Source organism: Xenopus laevis, chromosome 2L (assembly GCF_017654675.1).
Source record: "Xenopus laevis strain J_2021 chromosome 2L, Xenopus_laevis_v10.1, whole genome shotgun sequence".
In the NCBI taxonomy this organism is placed as follows: domain Eukaryota; kingdom Metazoa; phylum Chordata; class Amphibia; order Anura; family Pipidae; genus Xenopus; species Xenopus laevis.
Window position 1 is genome coordinate 9,713,637 of NC_054373.1, and position 18,675 is coordinate 9,732,311.

At 39.4% G+C, this 18,675-nt stretch overlaps 1 protein-coding gene across 2 annotated transcripts in view; it reads right to left on the reverse strand.

The window, feature by feature from the left end:
- Positions 1-502: 502 nt before the first annotated feature.
- The window catches only part of LOC121393120 (transmembrane protease serine 2-like), a 40,491-nt gene continuing 22,318 nt past the window's right edge, over positions 503-18,675 (reverse strand). For both annotated transcript variants that reach the window (XM_041581522.1, XM_041581521.1), the window contains 9 exons: positions 17,995-18,124; positions 14,214-14,324; positions 13,764-13,807; positions 11,744-11,912; positions 10,921-11,099; positions 9,473-9,568; positions 7,607-7,749; positions 1,840-1,992; positions 503-796 (listed from right to left, as the gene is read on the reverse strand). In XM_041581522.1, the coding sequence (XP_041437456.1) occupies positions 785-796; positions 1,840-1,992; positions 7,607-7,749; positions 9,473-9,568; positions 10,921-11,099; positions 11,744-11,912; positions 13,764-13,807; positions 14,214-14,324; positions 17,995-18,124 (1,037 nt within the window). In that variant the 3' untranslated portion in view covers positions 503-784. The remainder of the gene's footprint in view (positions 797-1,839; positions 1,993-7,606; positions 7,750-9,472; positions 9,569-10,920; positions 11,100-11,743; positions 11,913-13,763; positions 13,808-14,213; positions 14,325-17,994; positions 18,125-18,675) is intronic.

Consider the following 18,675-nt stretch of genomic DNA (forward strand, 5'->3'; position numbering starts at 1 on the left):
TATATATCCTGGTGTGGCAAGCACAGGGGTTCAAGCCTAAATGTTCTTATTTTCATTTCAAGAAAGGTATGTGGCATCCTTACAGCAGGGTCTTGACAAACTGCCAATCTGAGTGGCTAAGTAGCAGATTCAATGTTGATAAATGTAAAGTCCTGCACCTGGGATGTAAAAATATCCACTTATACCCTTAATGGGACTGCACTAGGCAAATCCATAATGGAAAAGGACCTTGGAGCCCTTGTAGATAATAAACTTGGCTGTATTTTGGAAAGAGTTTGTTACAGTGAGAGCTGTGAAGATGTGGAATTGTCTCCTTGAATCAGTGGTACAGGCTGATACATTAGATAGGTATAAGAAGGGGTTGGATGGTGTTTAGCAAGTGAGGGAATACAGGGATATGGGAGATAGCTCATAGTACAAGTTGATCCAGGGACTAGTCCAACTGCCATATTGAAGTCAGGAAGGAATGTTCCCCCTCTGAGGCAAATGGGAGAGGCTTCATATGAGTTTTTTTTTGCCTTCCTCTGGATCAACTGGCAGTTAGGCAGGTTTTATTTAGGTTGAACTTGATGGACATGGGTATTTTTTCAACTTACTTTTCTATGTTACCATGTGTGCTGTGTATACCCAAGGCACTTCAACTTCAATAAATATTTCAAGAAACCCTGTAATTCTATGGCAGCAATAGGAATAGCAATTTTCAGTTATAAATAATTAGCTGTATTCTCTCATTGACGTAAGTTCTCGAGTTCATTCATCAGAATAAAATCATGAGGATCACTGATCAGCTGTAAGTCTGCAATTGATAAACACAAGTCATGTTATTAGGCAATAAAGATAAGTCATGCAAAATATATGGGGCAGAAGTGCAAGATTTTGTATAGAACAGTCTTGAAGTTGCATTGGAGTGTATATGTATAAATTGTACATGATTATTATTTATTATTATTTACTTGTTGTCAATGGTACTGCAAAGGGGTTGAGCATTGCCCATATATATGCAATTTTCAGTGATCAATTCTTGCTTGCTGTATATTAAAGACATGGAAAAGCTTAAAAGTACACATTGCAAAACATTGCTAAAATACTCCATGCACTTCAGGTCAAGAAATCTCCATGAAAGCCACAATTTTCTTGGATCCAGAAGATTGCTCTGTATGATATGTCTAAATGCGAGTGGACAGAGACCCAACATGCTCGCATTCAAGACTTTGCAAAGGCTGCACCCCTCCTCTGGAATTCTCTCCCACGGTCTGTCCGACTTTCTCCCAACCTTTCTGCTTTCAAGAAATCTCTGAAAACGCACTTCTTTCGAGAAGCCTTCCCTCACTCTGCTTAACTACCAAACGCAACACCACATACAACACCACATTTCTCACCCATTTAATTCGATCTTGCCCACTCCCACACCTTGTGTATTACTCCCTTCCCTTTAGACTGTATGCCTATGCATAGGGCCTTCCTCACCTTTTGTACCGCTATTGATTGTGATGTTTGTTACTCCATATATTCTATGTATATATTTCATGTGATGTAGTTGTATAATCACATTTACTTTACAGTGCTACGCAATATGTTGGCGCTATATAAATACATGTTAATAATAATAATAAATAGTTATTACTGGGCACTCAGCAAATTATTGGAACTTTTCTAAGGATCTATTTCAGGGCTGAGACAAAAAAAAGGGAAATGTTACCACAATTAAATAAAACAAAGAAAAGGATTTGTTGGCACATACAACACTTTAAGTGCAATAATCAACAAAATGTTTGTTTTCAGAATTCTAACTGATGCAGCTTGTGTGGGTTCAAGTGTATAAAAATCATTGTGTCTTACCCTCATCTGTAAATATATCCAATGCAAGAACGTTGTCATATTCCCATATACTCCAGGTTTATTGGCTTGTGCACAACCATATCCCCAGCTGGTGTCACCAACAAGCCACCAAGTGCCATTTGTTTTGGTTACTAAAGGTCCTCCGCTGTCCCCCTATGAAATCAAAACAAATCATTTAGAAATTGTTTTAAGTTACAGTTACTATATGACTCCTGCTTAAAGGGGTGGTTCACCTTTAAAGGAGAAAGAAAACTACCAAGGCAATGTATTGCCAATAGATTAGCCACAGTAGTGCAAACTAGAAAGCTATATTTATTCTGTAGAATTCTTTACCCTACCAGTAAACAGCTCTAGAATCTATCTCTCTGTTTGTTTAGGATAGCAGCTGCCATATTAGCTTGGTGTGACATCACTTCCTGTCTGAGTCCCTCCCTGCTCACTCATAGCTCTGGGCTCAGATTACAGCAGGGAGGGGAGGAGGGAGGGGAGAGAAGCAAACTGAGCATGTGTGGTGTTTCCTTTGACATGGTGTATTTATATTCTGATAAAGCTTACTTAGTTTTGATCTTTCCTTCTCCTTTATGTTAACTTTTAGTATATTATAGAATGGCTACTTCCAAAAAACTTTTCAATCAGCCTTTTTTACAGTTTTTGAATTATTTGCCTTTTTCTTCTGAATCTTTCCAGCTTTCATAAGGGGGTCACTGGCCCCATCTAAAAAACAAGTGCCCTGTAAGGCTAAACATTTAGGGGCAGATTTATTAAGGGTCAAATTGAAAATTTCTAATTTGAATTTTCGATTTTATTTTATGGACAAAACTGTCAAATGTGACTAGGGAATTATCCAAACTCGATTAGAGTTTATTTATTTATTTTTTTTAAAAAAAAGTCGAATTAGATTTTTTGAGATTTATCATACTCTGACCCTTTAAGAATTTGAATTTGACTATTCGCCATCTAAAACCTGCCGAATTCCAGTATAAGTTAATGGGAGAGGTCCTGTGACCCATTTGGAGATGTTTGTAGCCTTCCTGACATTCAAGTTTTTTTCAGAGAAAAAACTTGAATTGAGTTTGGTGGAATTCAAATCAAATTTGATTCAAGTTTTCAGATCAGTAAAATTAGTCAGAGTTTGACATATTTGATCTTTTTTAATAAATTACCCCCCCAATCAAATTTTGAGTAAAATTGAATTCAGGGCCTCTCCTATTCATATTCCAGTCTCTTATTCAAATCAATGCATGGTTGCTAGGGTAATTTGGACCCTAGCAACCATATTGCTGAAATTATAAACTGGAGAGCTGCTGAATAAAAAGCTAAATAACTCAAAAACCACAAATAATAAAAAATTAAAAACAATTGCAAATTGTCTCAGAATATCACTCCCATACTAAAAGTTAATTTAAAGGTGAACAACCCCTTTAAAGTATCAAATAGACTCTTGTGATTAGGGATGTAGCGAACGTCGGAAAAAAAGTTCGCGAACATATTCGCGAACTTGCGCAAAAATGCGAGCGGTTCGCGAACGGTTCGCGAACCCCATAGACTTCAATGGGAAGGCGAACTTTAACATCTAGAAAAGACATTTCTGGCCAGAAAAATGATTTTAAAGTTGTTTAAAGGGTGCAACGACCTGGACAGTGGCATGCCAGAGGGGGATCAAGGGCAAAAATGTATCTGAAAAATCTGCCTGTGTGTGCTTGGAAGAGATAGTGTAGGGGGAGAGCTGTTAGTGATTTCAGGGACAGATGATAGTAAGTTTGCTGGCTAGTAATCTGCTTGATACTGCTCTGTATTGGAGGGACAGAAGTCTGCAGGGATTTGAGGGACATTTTAGCTTAGGTAGCTTTGCTGGCTAGTAATCTACTGTTCTCTTTAAACAACTGCCATACGTTGACCTTGTAGGCATTGTTTGCCCAGTTTTTTTGGACGCAGCCACTGAAGCACAGTTGCCATAAAAAATATGCCATATAAATGCTGAAAATAGTAATTTTTCGCCATACGTTGACCTTGTAGACATTGTTTGCCCAGTTTTTTTGGTTGCAGCCACTGAAGCACAGTTGCCAGAAAAAATATGCCATATAAATGCTGAAAATAGTCATTTTTTGCCATACGTTGACCTTGTAGGCATTGTTTGCCCAGTTTTTTTGGTCGCAGCCACTGAAGCACAGTTGCCAGAAAAAATATGCCATATAAATGCTGAAAATAGTCATTTTTTGCCATACGTTGACCTTGTAGGCATTGTTTGCCCAGTTTTTTTGGTCGCAGCCACTGAAGCACAGTTGCCAGAAAAAATATGCCATATAAATGCTGAAAATAGTAATTTTTCGCCATACGTTGACCTTGTAGACATTGTTTGCCCAGTTTTTTTGGTCGCAGCCACTGAAGCACAGTTGCCAGAAAAAATATGCCATATAAATGCTGAAAATAGTAATTTTTTGCCATATACGTTGAGTCAACGTATGGCAAAAAATGACTATTTTCAGCATTTATATGGCATATTTTTTCTGGCCTCTGTGCTTCAGTGGCTGCGGCCAAAAAAACTGGGCAAACAATGCCTACAAGGTCAACGTATACACTACTACAGCGGTGGATACGGATTACGTAAAATATATGAATGCTGCTTGAAAAAAGTCACTCCGGTGTTTTTTCTGGAGACGGTAATATTATGGATATTTAGACAGAATGTGAACAAGGTCACACAGCTAGATGGCGGGTTGAAGAAAACAGTGTGCAAATAATGCCTACAAGGTCAACGTATACACTACTACAGCGGTGGATACGGATTACGTAAAATATATTATGGCTGCTTGAAAAAAGTCACTCCGGTGTTTTTTCTGGAGACGGTAATATTATGGATATTTAGACAGAATGTGAACAAGGTCACACAGCTAGATGGCGGGTTGAAGAAAACAGTGTGCAAATAATGCCTACAAGGTCAACGTATACACTACTACAGCGGTGGATACGGATTACGTAAAATATATTATGGCTGCTTGAAAAAAGTCACTCCGGTGTTTTTTCTGGAGACGGTAATATTATGGATATTTAGACAGAATGTGAACAAGGTCACACAGCTAGATGGCGGGTTGAAGAAAAAAGTGTGCAAATAATGCCTACAAGGTCAACGTATACACTACTACAGCGGTGGATACGGATTACGTAAAATATATTATGGCTGCTTGAAAAAAGTCACTCCGGTGTTTTTTCTGGAGACGGTAATATTATGGATATTTAGACAGAATGTGAACAAGGTCACACAGCTAGATGGCGGGTTGAAGAAAACAGTGTGCAAATAATGCCTACAAGGTCAACGTATACACTACTACAGCGGTGGATACGGATTACGTAAAATATATTATGGCTGCTTGAAAAAAGTCACTCCGGTGTTTTTTCTGGAGACGGTAATATTATGGATATTTAGACAGAATGTGAACAAGGTCACACAGCTAGATGGCGGGTTGAAGAAAACAGTGTGCAAATAATGCCTACAAGGTCAACGTATACACTACTACAGCGGTGGATACGGATTACGTAAAATATATGAATGCTGCTTGAAAAAAAGTAACTCAAGTGGTTTTTCTAGAGACGATAATATTATCAATATTTAGACAAAATGTGAACAAGCTCACACAGCTAGATGGCGGGTTGAAGAAAACACTGTGCAAATAATGCCTACAAGGTCAACGTATACACTACTACAGCGGTGGATACGGATTACGTAAAATATATTATGGCTGCTTGAAAAAAGTCACTCCGGTGTTTTTTCTGGAGACGGTAATATTATGGATATTTAGACAGAATGTGAACAAGGTCACACAGCTAGATGGCGGGTTGAAGAAAACAGTGTGCAAATAATGCCTACAGGGCAAATAATGCCTAAAAGGTCAACTTATACACTACTACAGCGGTAGTAAAATAAAAAAAGTAAAATAAAAAAAAATGAATATTAAAAAAAAAAAATTAAAGTTGGTGCTGCTGAACTACTAGGAGCAGCAGATTAGCACACCAGTCCCACTCCCCAACACTGCTAGACTAATAGCACTGGGCTCTTATAGTAGTAGTAGTAGTAGTAGTAAAACAACAAAAAAATAAATAAAAGCAGTCCTTACAAGGACTACTGTTATTGCAGCAGTCAGCAGATGAGATCAGAAGCAGGACAGCTGCCCACTGCAGCTACATACAGAGCACTGCAGTAGAAGGTAGATTACTAGCCAGCAAAGCTACCTAAGCTTAAATGTCCCTCAAACCCCTGCAGACTTCTGTCCCTCCAATAACAGAGCAGTATCAAAACGATTACTAGCCAGCAAACTTTCAACTGTCCCTGAAATCACTAACAGGCAGCAGCTCTCTCCCTACACTATCTCTTCAGCACACACAGGCAGAGTGAAAAAACGCTGCAGGGCTTCGGTTTTTATAGGGAAGGGGAGTGGTCCAGGGGAGAGCTTCCTGATTGGCTGCCATGTACCTGCTGGTCTGGGGTGAGAGGGCAAAAAAAAGCGCCAACAATGGCGAACCCAAAATGGCGAACGTCGCGCGACGTTCGCGAACTTCCGGCGAGCGCGAACACCCGATGTTCGCGCGAACAAGTTCGCCGGCGAACAGTTCGCGACATCTCTACTTGTGATAGGGAACATATTGCAGATTTTCAGCTCCACCGCGGCAGAGACTAAACATTGTTAAGTTCCGTATAACAACTTCAGTCCAATTGGCATCAGATTTAGCTTGTTCTCTGTACTTTCTATAAGCTTCGGGAACTAGTGAAAAAAATCAGCCAGCAGACAAGCAACAAGTATTAATTTATACCTATTGTTTAAATAACCCAAGTAAGTGGGACATGTACTAGTATGGCATCTGTTATCTGGAAACCCATTATACAGTCACTCTCCCATAGACTCCAATATAATAGTCGCAATTTTTAAAAATGATGAAAATTACAGAAAGGCCATCTCCCATAGACTCAATTTTATTCAAGTTATAGAATTTTAGAAATAATTTGCTTTTTCTCTGTAATAAAAAAAAGTAGCTTGTACCAAACTAAGATATAATTAATCCTTATTGGAAGTAAAACCAGCCTATTGGGTTTATTTAATGTTTATATGATTTTCTAGTAGAATTAAGGTATCAAGATCAAAATTATGGAAAGATCTGTTATCCGGAAAAGTCGAGGTCCTAAGCATTCTAAATAACAGGTCTCATACCTGTATTGCTTTGGTTACAAACCATTTCTGTGTTTCGTAATGGAAATGTTTCCCTTTACCGTTAATATAATTGAATAGATTCCTCTTCTCAGCCCCATTGCCCAAGGATTCTGCACGAACATGTCTTTAATATGAACAGGCACATTTTGGTATCTATTTATAAAAACCATTCCAATTCAAATTGTTATGGAAATATATTCTGGTAACCCTTTCTGTGGATGACTATATATTAAATTTGGTCTTATTTAATAAGTGTGAGCAACATAAAGATTTGAAAAAATTGGCACAATCCATTTAATTATTCTTATATTATTATGCTATTTGAAATCATATAACACAAGTTGCACCTGCATCATTATGAGATTTATATGGACAGAGCATTTGTGTTCTCCTATTGTGTATATTTTGTTTGGGGAAACAAAATGTATGTAGGCATAGTGTGCAAATGGAACCTTTGTGCCATGCACCCAAGGCACAATTAATATACATCTCCTTGTGTCTCTCAACATGTGCTCCTTAATCTATTTGTACATTGATCTGTATATGTTGCAAAGAGTAAGGCATACCTGGCATGCATCTACACCTCCAGAAAGATTACCAGCACATATCATAGAAGAGGTAATGCTCCCACTGTATACGTTGGGTTGGTTGCACACTTTCAAGGAAATTAATTGAACTGCAGCATTCTTCATAGTCGGAGAAATCTTACCTGGAAATAAAATGTAAAAAAAGAAAAATTTAAAAAAAGGAAGGTGGTGTTTAGGGGTATCTGAAACAGAAAAATCAGATCACGAATAAAGAATTTTTTATCAAGATGATTCCTCAAAGGGGTAGACCATCAAAAGCATTTATAGTCACAACAGGGGCAGTCTGAGGGAGAAAGATCTGGGTCAGGGCCGGATTTGCGGTGAGGCCCAGCCGCAGGTGTATTTGCCGCAATCCCGGAGCACCAAGCGCGAAAGACACTTATTACTCCACTAAGATAATATGCACATGCGCAATCTTGCGGAAGGGGAGGGCGCCCTCATCAAATATTGCTGGACCACAGCCAGCATACTCCAGTATATTACCAATGGTTACCTTTGTGGTTTGGGGTTTGCCTTAGGCTATACTCCAGTGATCCACAACCAGTGTCTCAGGAGAAACATGTTGCTCACCAACCCCTTGGATGTTGCTCCCAGTGGCCTCAAATCAGGTGCTTATTTTTGAATTCCAGGCTTGAAGGACATTTTAAGTGCCAATCCATTTAGGGGCTACCAAATGGCCAATCATAGCCCTTATTTTGTATCCCTAGGGATTTTTTTCATACTAGTGTTGCTCCCCAAATTCTTGTGGCTCACGGGTAAAAAAATGTTAGGTACCCCTGCTCTCCCCTCTTAAATGTAAATTCTTTCTAAGGTTATTATATCTCTCCTACAGCTGTACCTTTGTTACGATGATCATTGTGCCAAGTAATGCTATTCCTCATTATTTAGAAACAATTGGACATACTACAATGAGGGTACCCAAAGAATGAAAAATTCAGCTCCCTCAATGATCACCTAACTAGAAATAATGCAATTCTGTAACCAGAAGAAGTATGTGAGTAAAAAACAGAACTTTGTCCATTCATTGGCTAATGTGACCTAACATAAACGCATTTCCTTGGTTTGTTTGTGTGCACTGTGAATTGTATGATCCCAGGGGTGACCTTTAGAATGTCTTCTACCTAGAATTACCCAATGGCATATACTACTGAAAAAGTATAATTTTTAATGAAACTGGTTTTGATAAGATAAGCAGGGCTTTATGCTATATATTTTTATAGAGACCTACCGTGTATAGTTTTACTTTGAGAGGAAAAACACAGTTGCCGTTGTGAAAAAAAAAAAAAAAAATCCCATTCAGTAAAGGGACTTGTGTCGAAGGTTCTTCTTGCAATTCTGCTTATAGTCTTCTTGTGAATTGATAGCAGTGAAATGCAGGGAATCCCTGGAGCACCATCACCTCCAAAAGTAATGGTACATCCAGGGTTTCTAGAGCATACTTTGTTATTTTTATCCTCTCAATACACTGTTTTTGAGATTGCTGTGGTCATGTACTTTGACAAAAAATACTGGAGGGTCAGCTGAAGAAAGATATGACCATTTTTTGTGTTTTCTTTTGTGAACAGTTACATGGTGGTAAATTGTTTAGATAATAACATCTTTTGATGATACAGAGTCTGTAGATAATGGTGGGGACCTTAATCTTTTCAGTGCCCAATCTTCTGAAAAGAGGGAAATTAACACCATGTTGGTTGTGCAACCCTAATACAGTAACATATTTATGTTACTGAGCCTTCAACATATTTTTTACTACATCATGTTTGTCTATCAAATTTGTTTCTCTGTTTATGAAATAGCAGGAATTTTATAAAGACTTGTAACTTAAAATATTAGACCTTGTCTTACCTCCTTGAGAGGTCGAACCCCAACCAGATATCCAACATTGTGTTCCAGCCTTCCAGAACATTCCAGCATTGGGTAAGCACACCGGCTGGGTGTTATCTGTAAAAATATGAGTTTTAAGATTTCTCCATTTTTAGTAAAGAATCATGGCTAATGACTTGAAGTGGAATAACTTTGCCCCCTCGTGCTACCCCAGATCCACCTAGATCCCACCTTAACTCAGTGGAAGAGCCAAATGGTCCATGGGTTGGGCAGAGGTTTAGCTTTTCACACTATAGAGGAGAATAATACCCCACCAGCTGAACTTTCTGTTTCTACTCTTATAGCTCCATTGGAGTGCATGTACCATATTGCCTTCCTTGCAGGAAGTTCAACTGCATCAGTTGTACCATTGGTGTTTTTGTTTTTTCAAGATATTGTTTCGGACCATTGTCAGTTTTGGGCCCTACACCTGGCGGCACCTGAAACCAAACGGGTGTTATACACTGGTAGAAGCACTCCACCCTGGGACATCTACATTTCAGGGAAGCATTAAAGGAAACCTACTGTAAGTCTACATTTACATAACAAAAATGTCTCCAATAAGTTGTACTACTTTGTGCCAAACTATACCTTATCAATTTGAGGTACAACAAAAGTTCTTCAATAGCCAGTTTATTTAAAGGTTTTGTTCACATTTGAGTTAACTTTTAGTATGTTGTAGAGAGACATTTTTTTATGTGTGTTTTTTTTGAGATATTTAGCTTTTAATTTCACAGTTTGCCAGTCTGCTATTTCAGCACTGGTTACTAGGGTCCAAGTTACCCTAGCAACCATGCACCAATTTGAATAAGAGACTGGAATATGAATAGGAGAGGCCTGAATAGAAAGACGATTAATAAAACATATCAATCATAATAAATGTGTATGCTTTACAGAGAGTTTGTTTTTAGATGGGGGTCAGTGACCCCCCATTTGAAAGCTGGAAAGAGTCAGGAGGAAAAGGCCAATCATTTAAAAACTATACACAATAAATAATGAAGACCAATTGAAAAGTTGCTTAGAATTGGTCATTCTATAACATACTAAACATTAACTTAAAGGTGAACCACCCCTTTAATAAGAAGCAAACCCACAGTTTCTATGTTTACTTCCCAGGTAATAGCAGCTACCTCAAAGAACAGTATATGACCACCGTCTAATAGAGTATAGAATCATTCCATAGTCAAGGAAATATCAGAAATAGATCAAGCATATTAGCTATGGCATTTATTCTTTACGGCCAAAGTCAGTAAATTTCTACCATTGTTTCACAACTCTTAAAATGACTTTTTGCCATTGTTGGACAATAAAATCCAGCACTTTCCCCTTGTCTCTGTCCCTATATAATAGATACTTATCTAGTGTTAGCACAGCTCTTGCTATTGGACTTGGTTCTGTTAACTGCAAACATTTATATCTTTCATACTTACAGCCAAATGTTATTTCATTGTTTAGTTTCATTAGGGCGATATCGTTATCATGATTGGAAGCATTATAACCAGGATGTGGAATTATTCTTTTCACGGAATAGCAATTGGCTCCACATGAACTTGGTAAGGTCAGTACCCCAGCAAAAACCCGCCATCCAGATGCAGATCCAGTAGACCCACTAGGAAAACAGAAGATTGTGTGATGCTCAGTTTTCAGATTTTTTTGGGGATATTCTATCTCAGTCAGTCAGTTAGTTTTCAGAAAGCTTTCTAATACATTTAATTGAGGAAGATTAAGAAAGACTTGTTGGCGAAAAAATCGCGAAACGGTGCCGGCGTCTAGTTTTTGACGCCAGAGCCCGTTTTTTTGACGCCGGCGCCCGTTTTTGATGCCGGCGTCAAAAACGGGCGTTTTGTTCGGGAATTTTTTTTGGACGCCGGCGAATTTTTGCCGCGAATTTTCGCGGGCGTTTTGCGAATTTGTTCGCCCATCACTACTTATTAGGAACCTGACTATAAAGAAGACCCGTCCTAAGTCAGGTTTCCCCACTGTCTTTTGCCTAGGCCCTAGACAATATTACATCTGGGCAGTAGGTACCAGTCTTTCCCATGTCATTAAAGACACCATGCCATAATCAAATCCATGGACATTGAAGATAAATACTGATATCTTTGGATTTTAAGCTTGGGAAATCAAACTTCTTAGAACAGACATTTTTTAACAAGTCGTGTAATACAAGTGACATCACTCTGATTATAACGAACAATATTGACACTTCAAAAACAAGACATTACTATAACCATTTGATGTGCAACAACTTACCCATATACACAGTGAGCTGCAGTCACTATCCACTTGGGAGAAATGATGGAGCCACCACATAAAGCTCCTGTTTTGTACCGTAGACTGACTTGCCATGGCCAGTTTCCTAAGGCAGCATTAGTTCCTCCTACTATTAGACTGACTGCACTGTTGTAAGGTTCACCACAGCCTGTGGATAAGAGAATTAAAGTGGTGTCAGGATCAAGGGGAAATTATCAGTAATAAAACGACAGGCAGAAGGAAGGGAAAGCATTATGATCAGTCATGCCTTAAAATCAATACAAATTGATGAGCTCAGCAATTTTCTTATGCCAACCAGGACAGTCTGTGGCAAATCCAAACTCCCAGGGGAGTGACTGGATTCCTGTCTAGACGTGCTCTTCTGTCTATAACAGCCACCTTTGGCTTTGGGCCTGGCCCTCATTTACTCGGGTGCTGCTAGGACTTACCCCACAAGGAACAAATAGTCCTACAAGGGCAGGCAAGGGAGCCAAACATTCTCTGGGGAAGGATGCAGTACGGAAGGAGCTGTATGTAGTCAGATAGGCCAGGTCAGAAACAGATTACAGGAACAGAATTGTGATTAGGAACAAGCGGGGTCAGAACCAAGAAGTCACACAGGGGACAGGAGCACATAGCAGGAATATAAGGAACAGCACCTATGAACATGCACTCTAGACCAATAATAAGCAGTGAATCAGTGCAGGGGTTATATAGCCAGACTAATGGAGCACCTGTGGCCAGCTGAATTCACCGTGCCCACCAAGGAATACAAGGATACCTATAATACCTATAATAGTGAACCAGGACCTAAGAGGTCTGTCTGTATGGCACATGAGTATAGGAGACTACATAGTAACCTTAAGGTCACTAGCTCAAACCCAGGCAGGATGTTACACAGCCAGATCAAACTGGAGGCATGTAAAGATCTCCATACGCATGCATCCTTTAGAAGGAAAGAAACACAAGTCTAAGACAGAGGCCGTTTTTGGCAGGTTTTAGCTTTAGAACAGTCAGGGGCAGATTTATCATGGGTCGAATTTCGAGGGGTTAAAACCCTCGAAATTCGACCATCGAATTTAGCGCTAAAATAGCATACGATCGTTCCAATAAAAATCTTTCGATCGAACGATTAAATCCTTTGAATCGAACGATGGTCGAAGTATCCAAAAAATCCAAGAAATTCAAACTTTTTGGACTTCGAAAATTCACTCTAGCTTAGTAAATCTGCCCCTTGATGTCCATTCAGACCAGAATTGATTGAGAAAGTTCTGAAAATAGGAGGTCCCAGTAAGCCCAGGTGGGGGGTTTCTTCTCTATAGGTTATAAGAAGAGTGACATTTTTGTTAGGCATCTGTGGAACAACTTGGTGAAGAGCATTGGGTGATTGAACTGTGAGGTAGGACACTTCAGTAGGAGAAGACAATCCTATAATGTCAGGCCCTAGGTACAAAAGGTTGATATTGGATATCTGAACAATCAAACTGAAGCTCAGCATTAGCTAGAGTACAGACTGACACAAAGGAATTTGAGTGATATAGAATTGGGAGAGATGGAACACTAAAACCCCCATTGGAGGGAATCATAAGAGTCCCCAATGGAGTCAGGCAAGTGTCAAATCTGTAGAATGACATAGCTGGACATGTCCTCAAGAAAGAAAGCAAGGCCAAGTCAGAGTACTCTGGAGCTGCCCAACAGGCTGTAGCTGAAGGGGAATAGTGATGGGCGAATAAATTTGGCAGGCGTGAATTTGCGCCAAATTTCCTTGTTTCACCGCCAGGGAATTATTTTGCGAAATTGCAGCGAAAATCCGCAGGCAAATTGAAATTTTGGGAAATTCTGGTATTTTTTAGTGAAATGAAATGGGATAAATTCGCCCATCACTAGAGGGAAATTAACAAATTGTGGAAGGTAAGTTAACTGTGTAAAATTTCTACTCCTGTTTTCAGCTGTTTTGCCAAAAGGCAGTTTTATATATTTTCATATACATTTATTGAGCTGATTATATTATAACACTTACTTATGCAACGTAATGAGACCACTTGTCCCGATAAACAGGAAGAGCTGCAGAACAGAACGTCATTAGATATATACAGTATATGTTTATTATAAGCTATAAAACCCATTTATTTATTATAAGTTCAATTGGGGCATCTTTCTGGATTCTGTTTTAGGATTGATCAAAACTGCTTATGAGGAAAGTGTTTAATCCACTGACAAATTTATTAAAGAAGATTCATGTTTTAATTTATCAGAATGTAATATTAGGATTAAAGTTTGCTCCAATGTTGTATCCCACATTAGTTAATCAGGTGTTTGCTATGAGCCTGCAGTCCAGTAAATGCTTCCTGCTGATTGGTTAGTAGAACTGGGGCAAGCTTTTCACTTCTTCTTACATGTGCCCCATGTGTCAGAAATAAATGTATATATTCTTAGTTTGTTACTAAAACAGAGCACATAATAATCATACCTGTAATGAAGGCTGGCATTGAACTGCCTGGTCTGAGATCCATTGTTTAAGCGGAAGAACCCATTATGGGCGTATGGGGACTGTAAACTATCAGATCTATAATAGCTGCTTCTAAACAAAAGAATAAACAGAGTTTTGTGGATTCATATATTGGTAGCAAATATAAAAATGGGGAGTAGAAGGAATATAATGGAATTAAAGGGAAAATGAACCTTATTTTTCAGTAGAGTTACTGTACATTCACTTTATTCTTCTATAATAACCAACACCAGTCTATGCTGATATAATAAACTGCTAATAAGGATTAATTGTATCTTAGTCAGGATCAAGTACAAGGTACTTTTTTATTATTAGAATGTATATCCAGGGTTTGGGAATCACACACTATAGGCAGATTAACTGCAAGTTGCATTTTTATTATTGATCATGCCACATGTTTCGTGTTTCATTATTACAGGTATAGGATCCGTTATCCTGAAACCCGTTATCCAAAAAATTCAGAATTTATGGAAAGGCTGTCTCCCATAGACTCCATTTTATCCAAATAATCCAGAATTTTAAAAATTATTTCCTTTTTCTCTTTAATAACAAAACAGTATATTGAACTTGATCCAAACTAAGATATAATTAATACATATTGAAAGCAGAACCAGCCCATTGGGTATATGTAATGTTTTCATGATTTTCTATTAGATTTAGGGGCACATTTACTTCGTTTGAGTGAAGGAGTAGAATAAAAAAAAATTTGAATTTCGAATGATTTTTTTGGCTACTTCGACCATCGAATTGGCTACTTCGACCTTCGACTACGACTTCGAATCGAACAATGCGAACTAAAAATCGTTAAACGATTCGACCATTCGATAGTCGAAGTACTGTCTCTTTAAAAAAAAACTTCGACCCCCTAGTTCGCCACCTAAAACCTACCGAAGTCAATGTTAGCCTATGGGGAAGGTCCCCATAGGCTTTGGAACCATTTTTAGGTCGAAGAAAAATCGTTCGATTGATGGATTAAAATCCTTCGAATTGAACAATTTGAAGGATTTAATCGTTTGATCGAACTAAAAATCGTTTGATCAAACTATTTGCGTTAAATCCTTCGACTTCGATATTCGAAGTCGAAGGATTTCAATTCGCGAGTCAAATATCGAGGGTTAATTAACCCATTCAACCATAAGTAAATCTGCCCATTAAAGTATGAAGATCCAAATTACAGAAAGTTCCGTTATTCGGAAAGCCCCACGTTCCGAGCATTCTGGATAATAGGTCCCATACCTGTACAGAGAAAAGGATATTTTTTACAAATTTTAATTAGTTGATTAAGATGGAGTTTATGGGACATAGCCTTCCAGTAATTTAGAGTTTTCTGAATAACAGGTTTACAGATAATTGATCCCATACCTGTATTTTATATAATGAATTTACTGCTCCAGCCTAGATGATAAGTATCCCTATATTAGTAATGATCCAGGCCTTAAAATTTTGGATTTTGTTAGGCCATTTGTGAGTGTCAGTGGCACTGCACATGCTCAGTGTGGTCTGAGCACTAGTGATGGGCGAATTTGCGCGAAAAATTCGCGAAACGGCGCCGGCGTCTCGTTTTTGACGCCGGCGCCCATTTTTTTCGACGCCGGCGCCCGTTTTTGACGCCGGCGTCCGTTTTTCTTAAAAAAAATTTTGACGCCGGCGAATTTTTTCGGCGAATTTTCGCGGGCGTTTTGCGAATTTATTCGTCTGCCGCGAATCACGCAAATTCGCCGCGAATGCGCGCCTGGCGAATAAATTCGCCCATCACTACTGAGCAGCTGTTGAGAAACAAATCTATGGGGTCATTGCAAATTATCAAGCAGAAAATGAGGTTAAGCTGTCACAGAAGCTGGTGCTACAGGGCTGAATATTAAAGGGATACGGTCATGGGAAAAAAAAAAAATTTCAAAATGAATCAGTTAATAGTACTGCTCCAGCAGAATTCTGCACTGAAATACATTTCTGAAAAGAGCAAATAGATTTTTTTATATTCAATTTTGAAATCTGACATGGGGCTAGACATATTGTCAATTTCCCAGCTACCCCAAGTCAAGTGACTTGTGCTCTGATAAACTTCAATCACTCTTTACTGCTGTACTGCAAGTTGGAGTGATATCACCCCCCTCCCTTCTCCCCCCCCCCCAGCAGCCAAACAAAAGAACAATGGGAAGGTAACCAGATAACAGCTCCCTAACACAAGATAACAGCTGCCTGGTAGATCTAAGAACAACACTCAATAGTAAAAACCCATGTCTCACTGAGACACATTCAGTTACATTGAGAAGGAAAAACAGCAGCCTGTCAGAAAGCATTTCTCTCCTAAAGTGCAGGCACAAGTCACATGACATGGGGCAGCTGGGAAATTGACAAAATGTCTAGCCCCATGTCAGATTTCAAAATTGAATATAAAAAAATCTGTTGGCTCTTTTGAGAAATGGATTTCAGTGCAGAATTCTGCTGGAGTAGCACTATTAATTGATGCATTTTGAAAAAAACATGTTTTCCGATGACAGTATCCCTTTAAGGTCTGATGCAAATTGCATTGATTTCTGAACTGTAATGGGAATCTGAATTAATTACTAATCAGCCTTATATTGTGACATTTCTATTCTATGTGTACTGTATATTGTGAGTGGGTCCCTAAGCTCAGTAAGTGACAGCAGCACAGAGCATGTGCAGTGAATCAGCAGAAAAAAAGATGGGGAGCTACTGGGGCATCTTTGGAGACACAGATCTTTACTGCTAAAGGCTGGGGTTGCCTTGAGCTGGAACAGAAGCACAAAACACAATTTACAGCATTTCTGGTCTACTTCTTTCTTAAGATATAGTCCTCTTTTTTGAAGCTGCTCAATAAAAAGGAGCTCTGCACTATTTACTATCATGATTCTCCTAGCTGCTTTTTCTTTATTAAACATGCACAAAGATCTCACCTCAGACTTTACGTGCAAAACAGTACAGTAAACCATAGGCACATGATGGTTATATTGGGGCTCGGCTACCTGAAACTCTGGGTGCTTGTTTCTATGTTCCCTTTTCTCTGTTTCGGGGCATCTTGCAGCTGGGTAGGTAAAGGATTAGTTTCTCTATGGGTAGTTGGAGTTACAGGTCTCTCCTTTGGGCAAATCTAAGCAGGGGCAGCACCAATAGCATCACTTTGCCCCCACCCCATGGTCGGTTTGTCTGCCTGTTTTGCAATGGTCAGGACTATTTAAACAGTGGAAGGACCTGGGAAGCAGAACCATACAGCAGACCCTACTGTGGTTGTGGGGTCTGGTGTATGGTTTTTATACCACTGGGAATCATACTGCATGGACAGTCTTTCTGATTGGAAATGGCTGTGGGAGTCCTGTAAAGCTTCTGGAAGCCCTCCCTTTGTTTTCAGCACCAAGATCATGCTTCTACTAGGTCCTCCCTCCTTCCTAGAAATATCAACAGAGCTATAAAGTGGGTTACTACAAAATATGTAATCCCCTTCAAACTTTTTTTTGTTTGTCCAACACCCCAGTACTGCGTGTTCTAAGCATTGCTCATCCAAATATCTATATTAGAATAATTATTTCAGATTTATTATTTTTTGTTATTATATCTTGATCCAGGGATTGCCAAGGAATCCCCCCCCCCTTTCTGGGGCAAATTGAAGAGTCTTCAGATGGAATGTATATAGATAAACTGTAATAGTACTACTGATAGTATTGACTTTATGATACAGACTAGAGTATAAAAGGCATAGGTTTTACAGAAGTAATATAGTTACCTATTGTATCCAATATCCTGGCAGGCCAATCTCCCATAGTCATCAGTCCAGTAATCACTGCACACGGGCAGCCATGCTGACTTTAATGTAGAATAGACCTGCAGTTGGAAGTCTGCTCCATATAATCTCACTGGAAGACAAAGTAGGTGTCAGTCCTCTGGTGCTGATGTCTGCCCTCGCGAGAGGTCGCGTCATTTTCGCGCATCGGCGCGTCCGCGTCGAGTTGGTCGCGCGCGCGCGCGGACGAAGGTTCGCGGGCGCGCGCCCGTTTTTGACGCATGCGCACAGCGCGTAAAAGGACGCCGAGGCCTGCAAATCACTGCGAAGTGATCTTGCCTTGACACTAAGCGTTCCTGAACTTTGACTGTCTGATCCATTGGTTTCCTGAATATTTTGGCCTGTTTATCGACTCTTCTTTCGGATTCTCCCTCGGTACCGCAGATCCTGTTTCCTGACCTTGCCTGGCTTGACTACGTCCTCGTTTTACCCTATTCGGCTACTTCGACTCGGTTTCTACACAAGTGCTGCTGAACACCTACTACCGGCACCTCTGTTACTCTCTACCTGGACTTATTCCTGTCTCCATTCGGGCTCTGAGTTCCAGTAAGAGGCATAGGGGAGGCTATTAATTCGTCAGACCTACCACAGCGCCTGATAGTATCACTTCGCCAAGTATGGAGT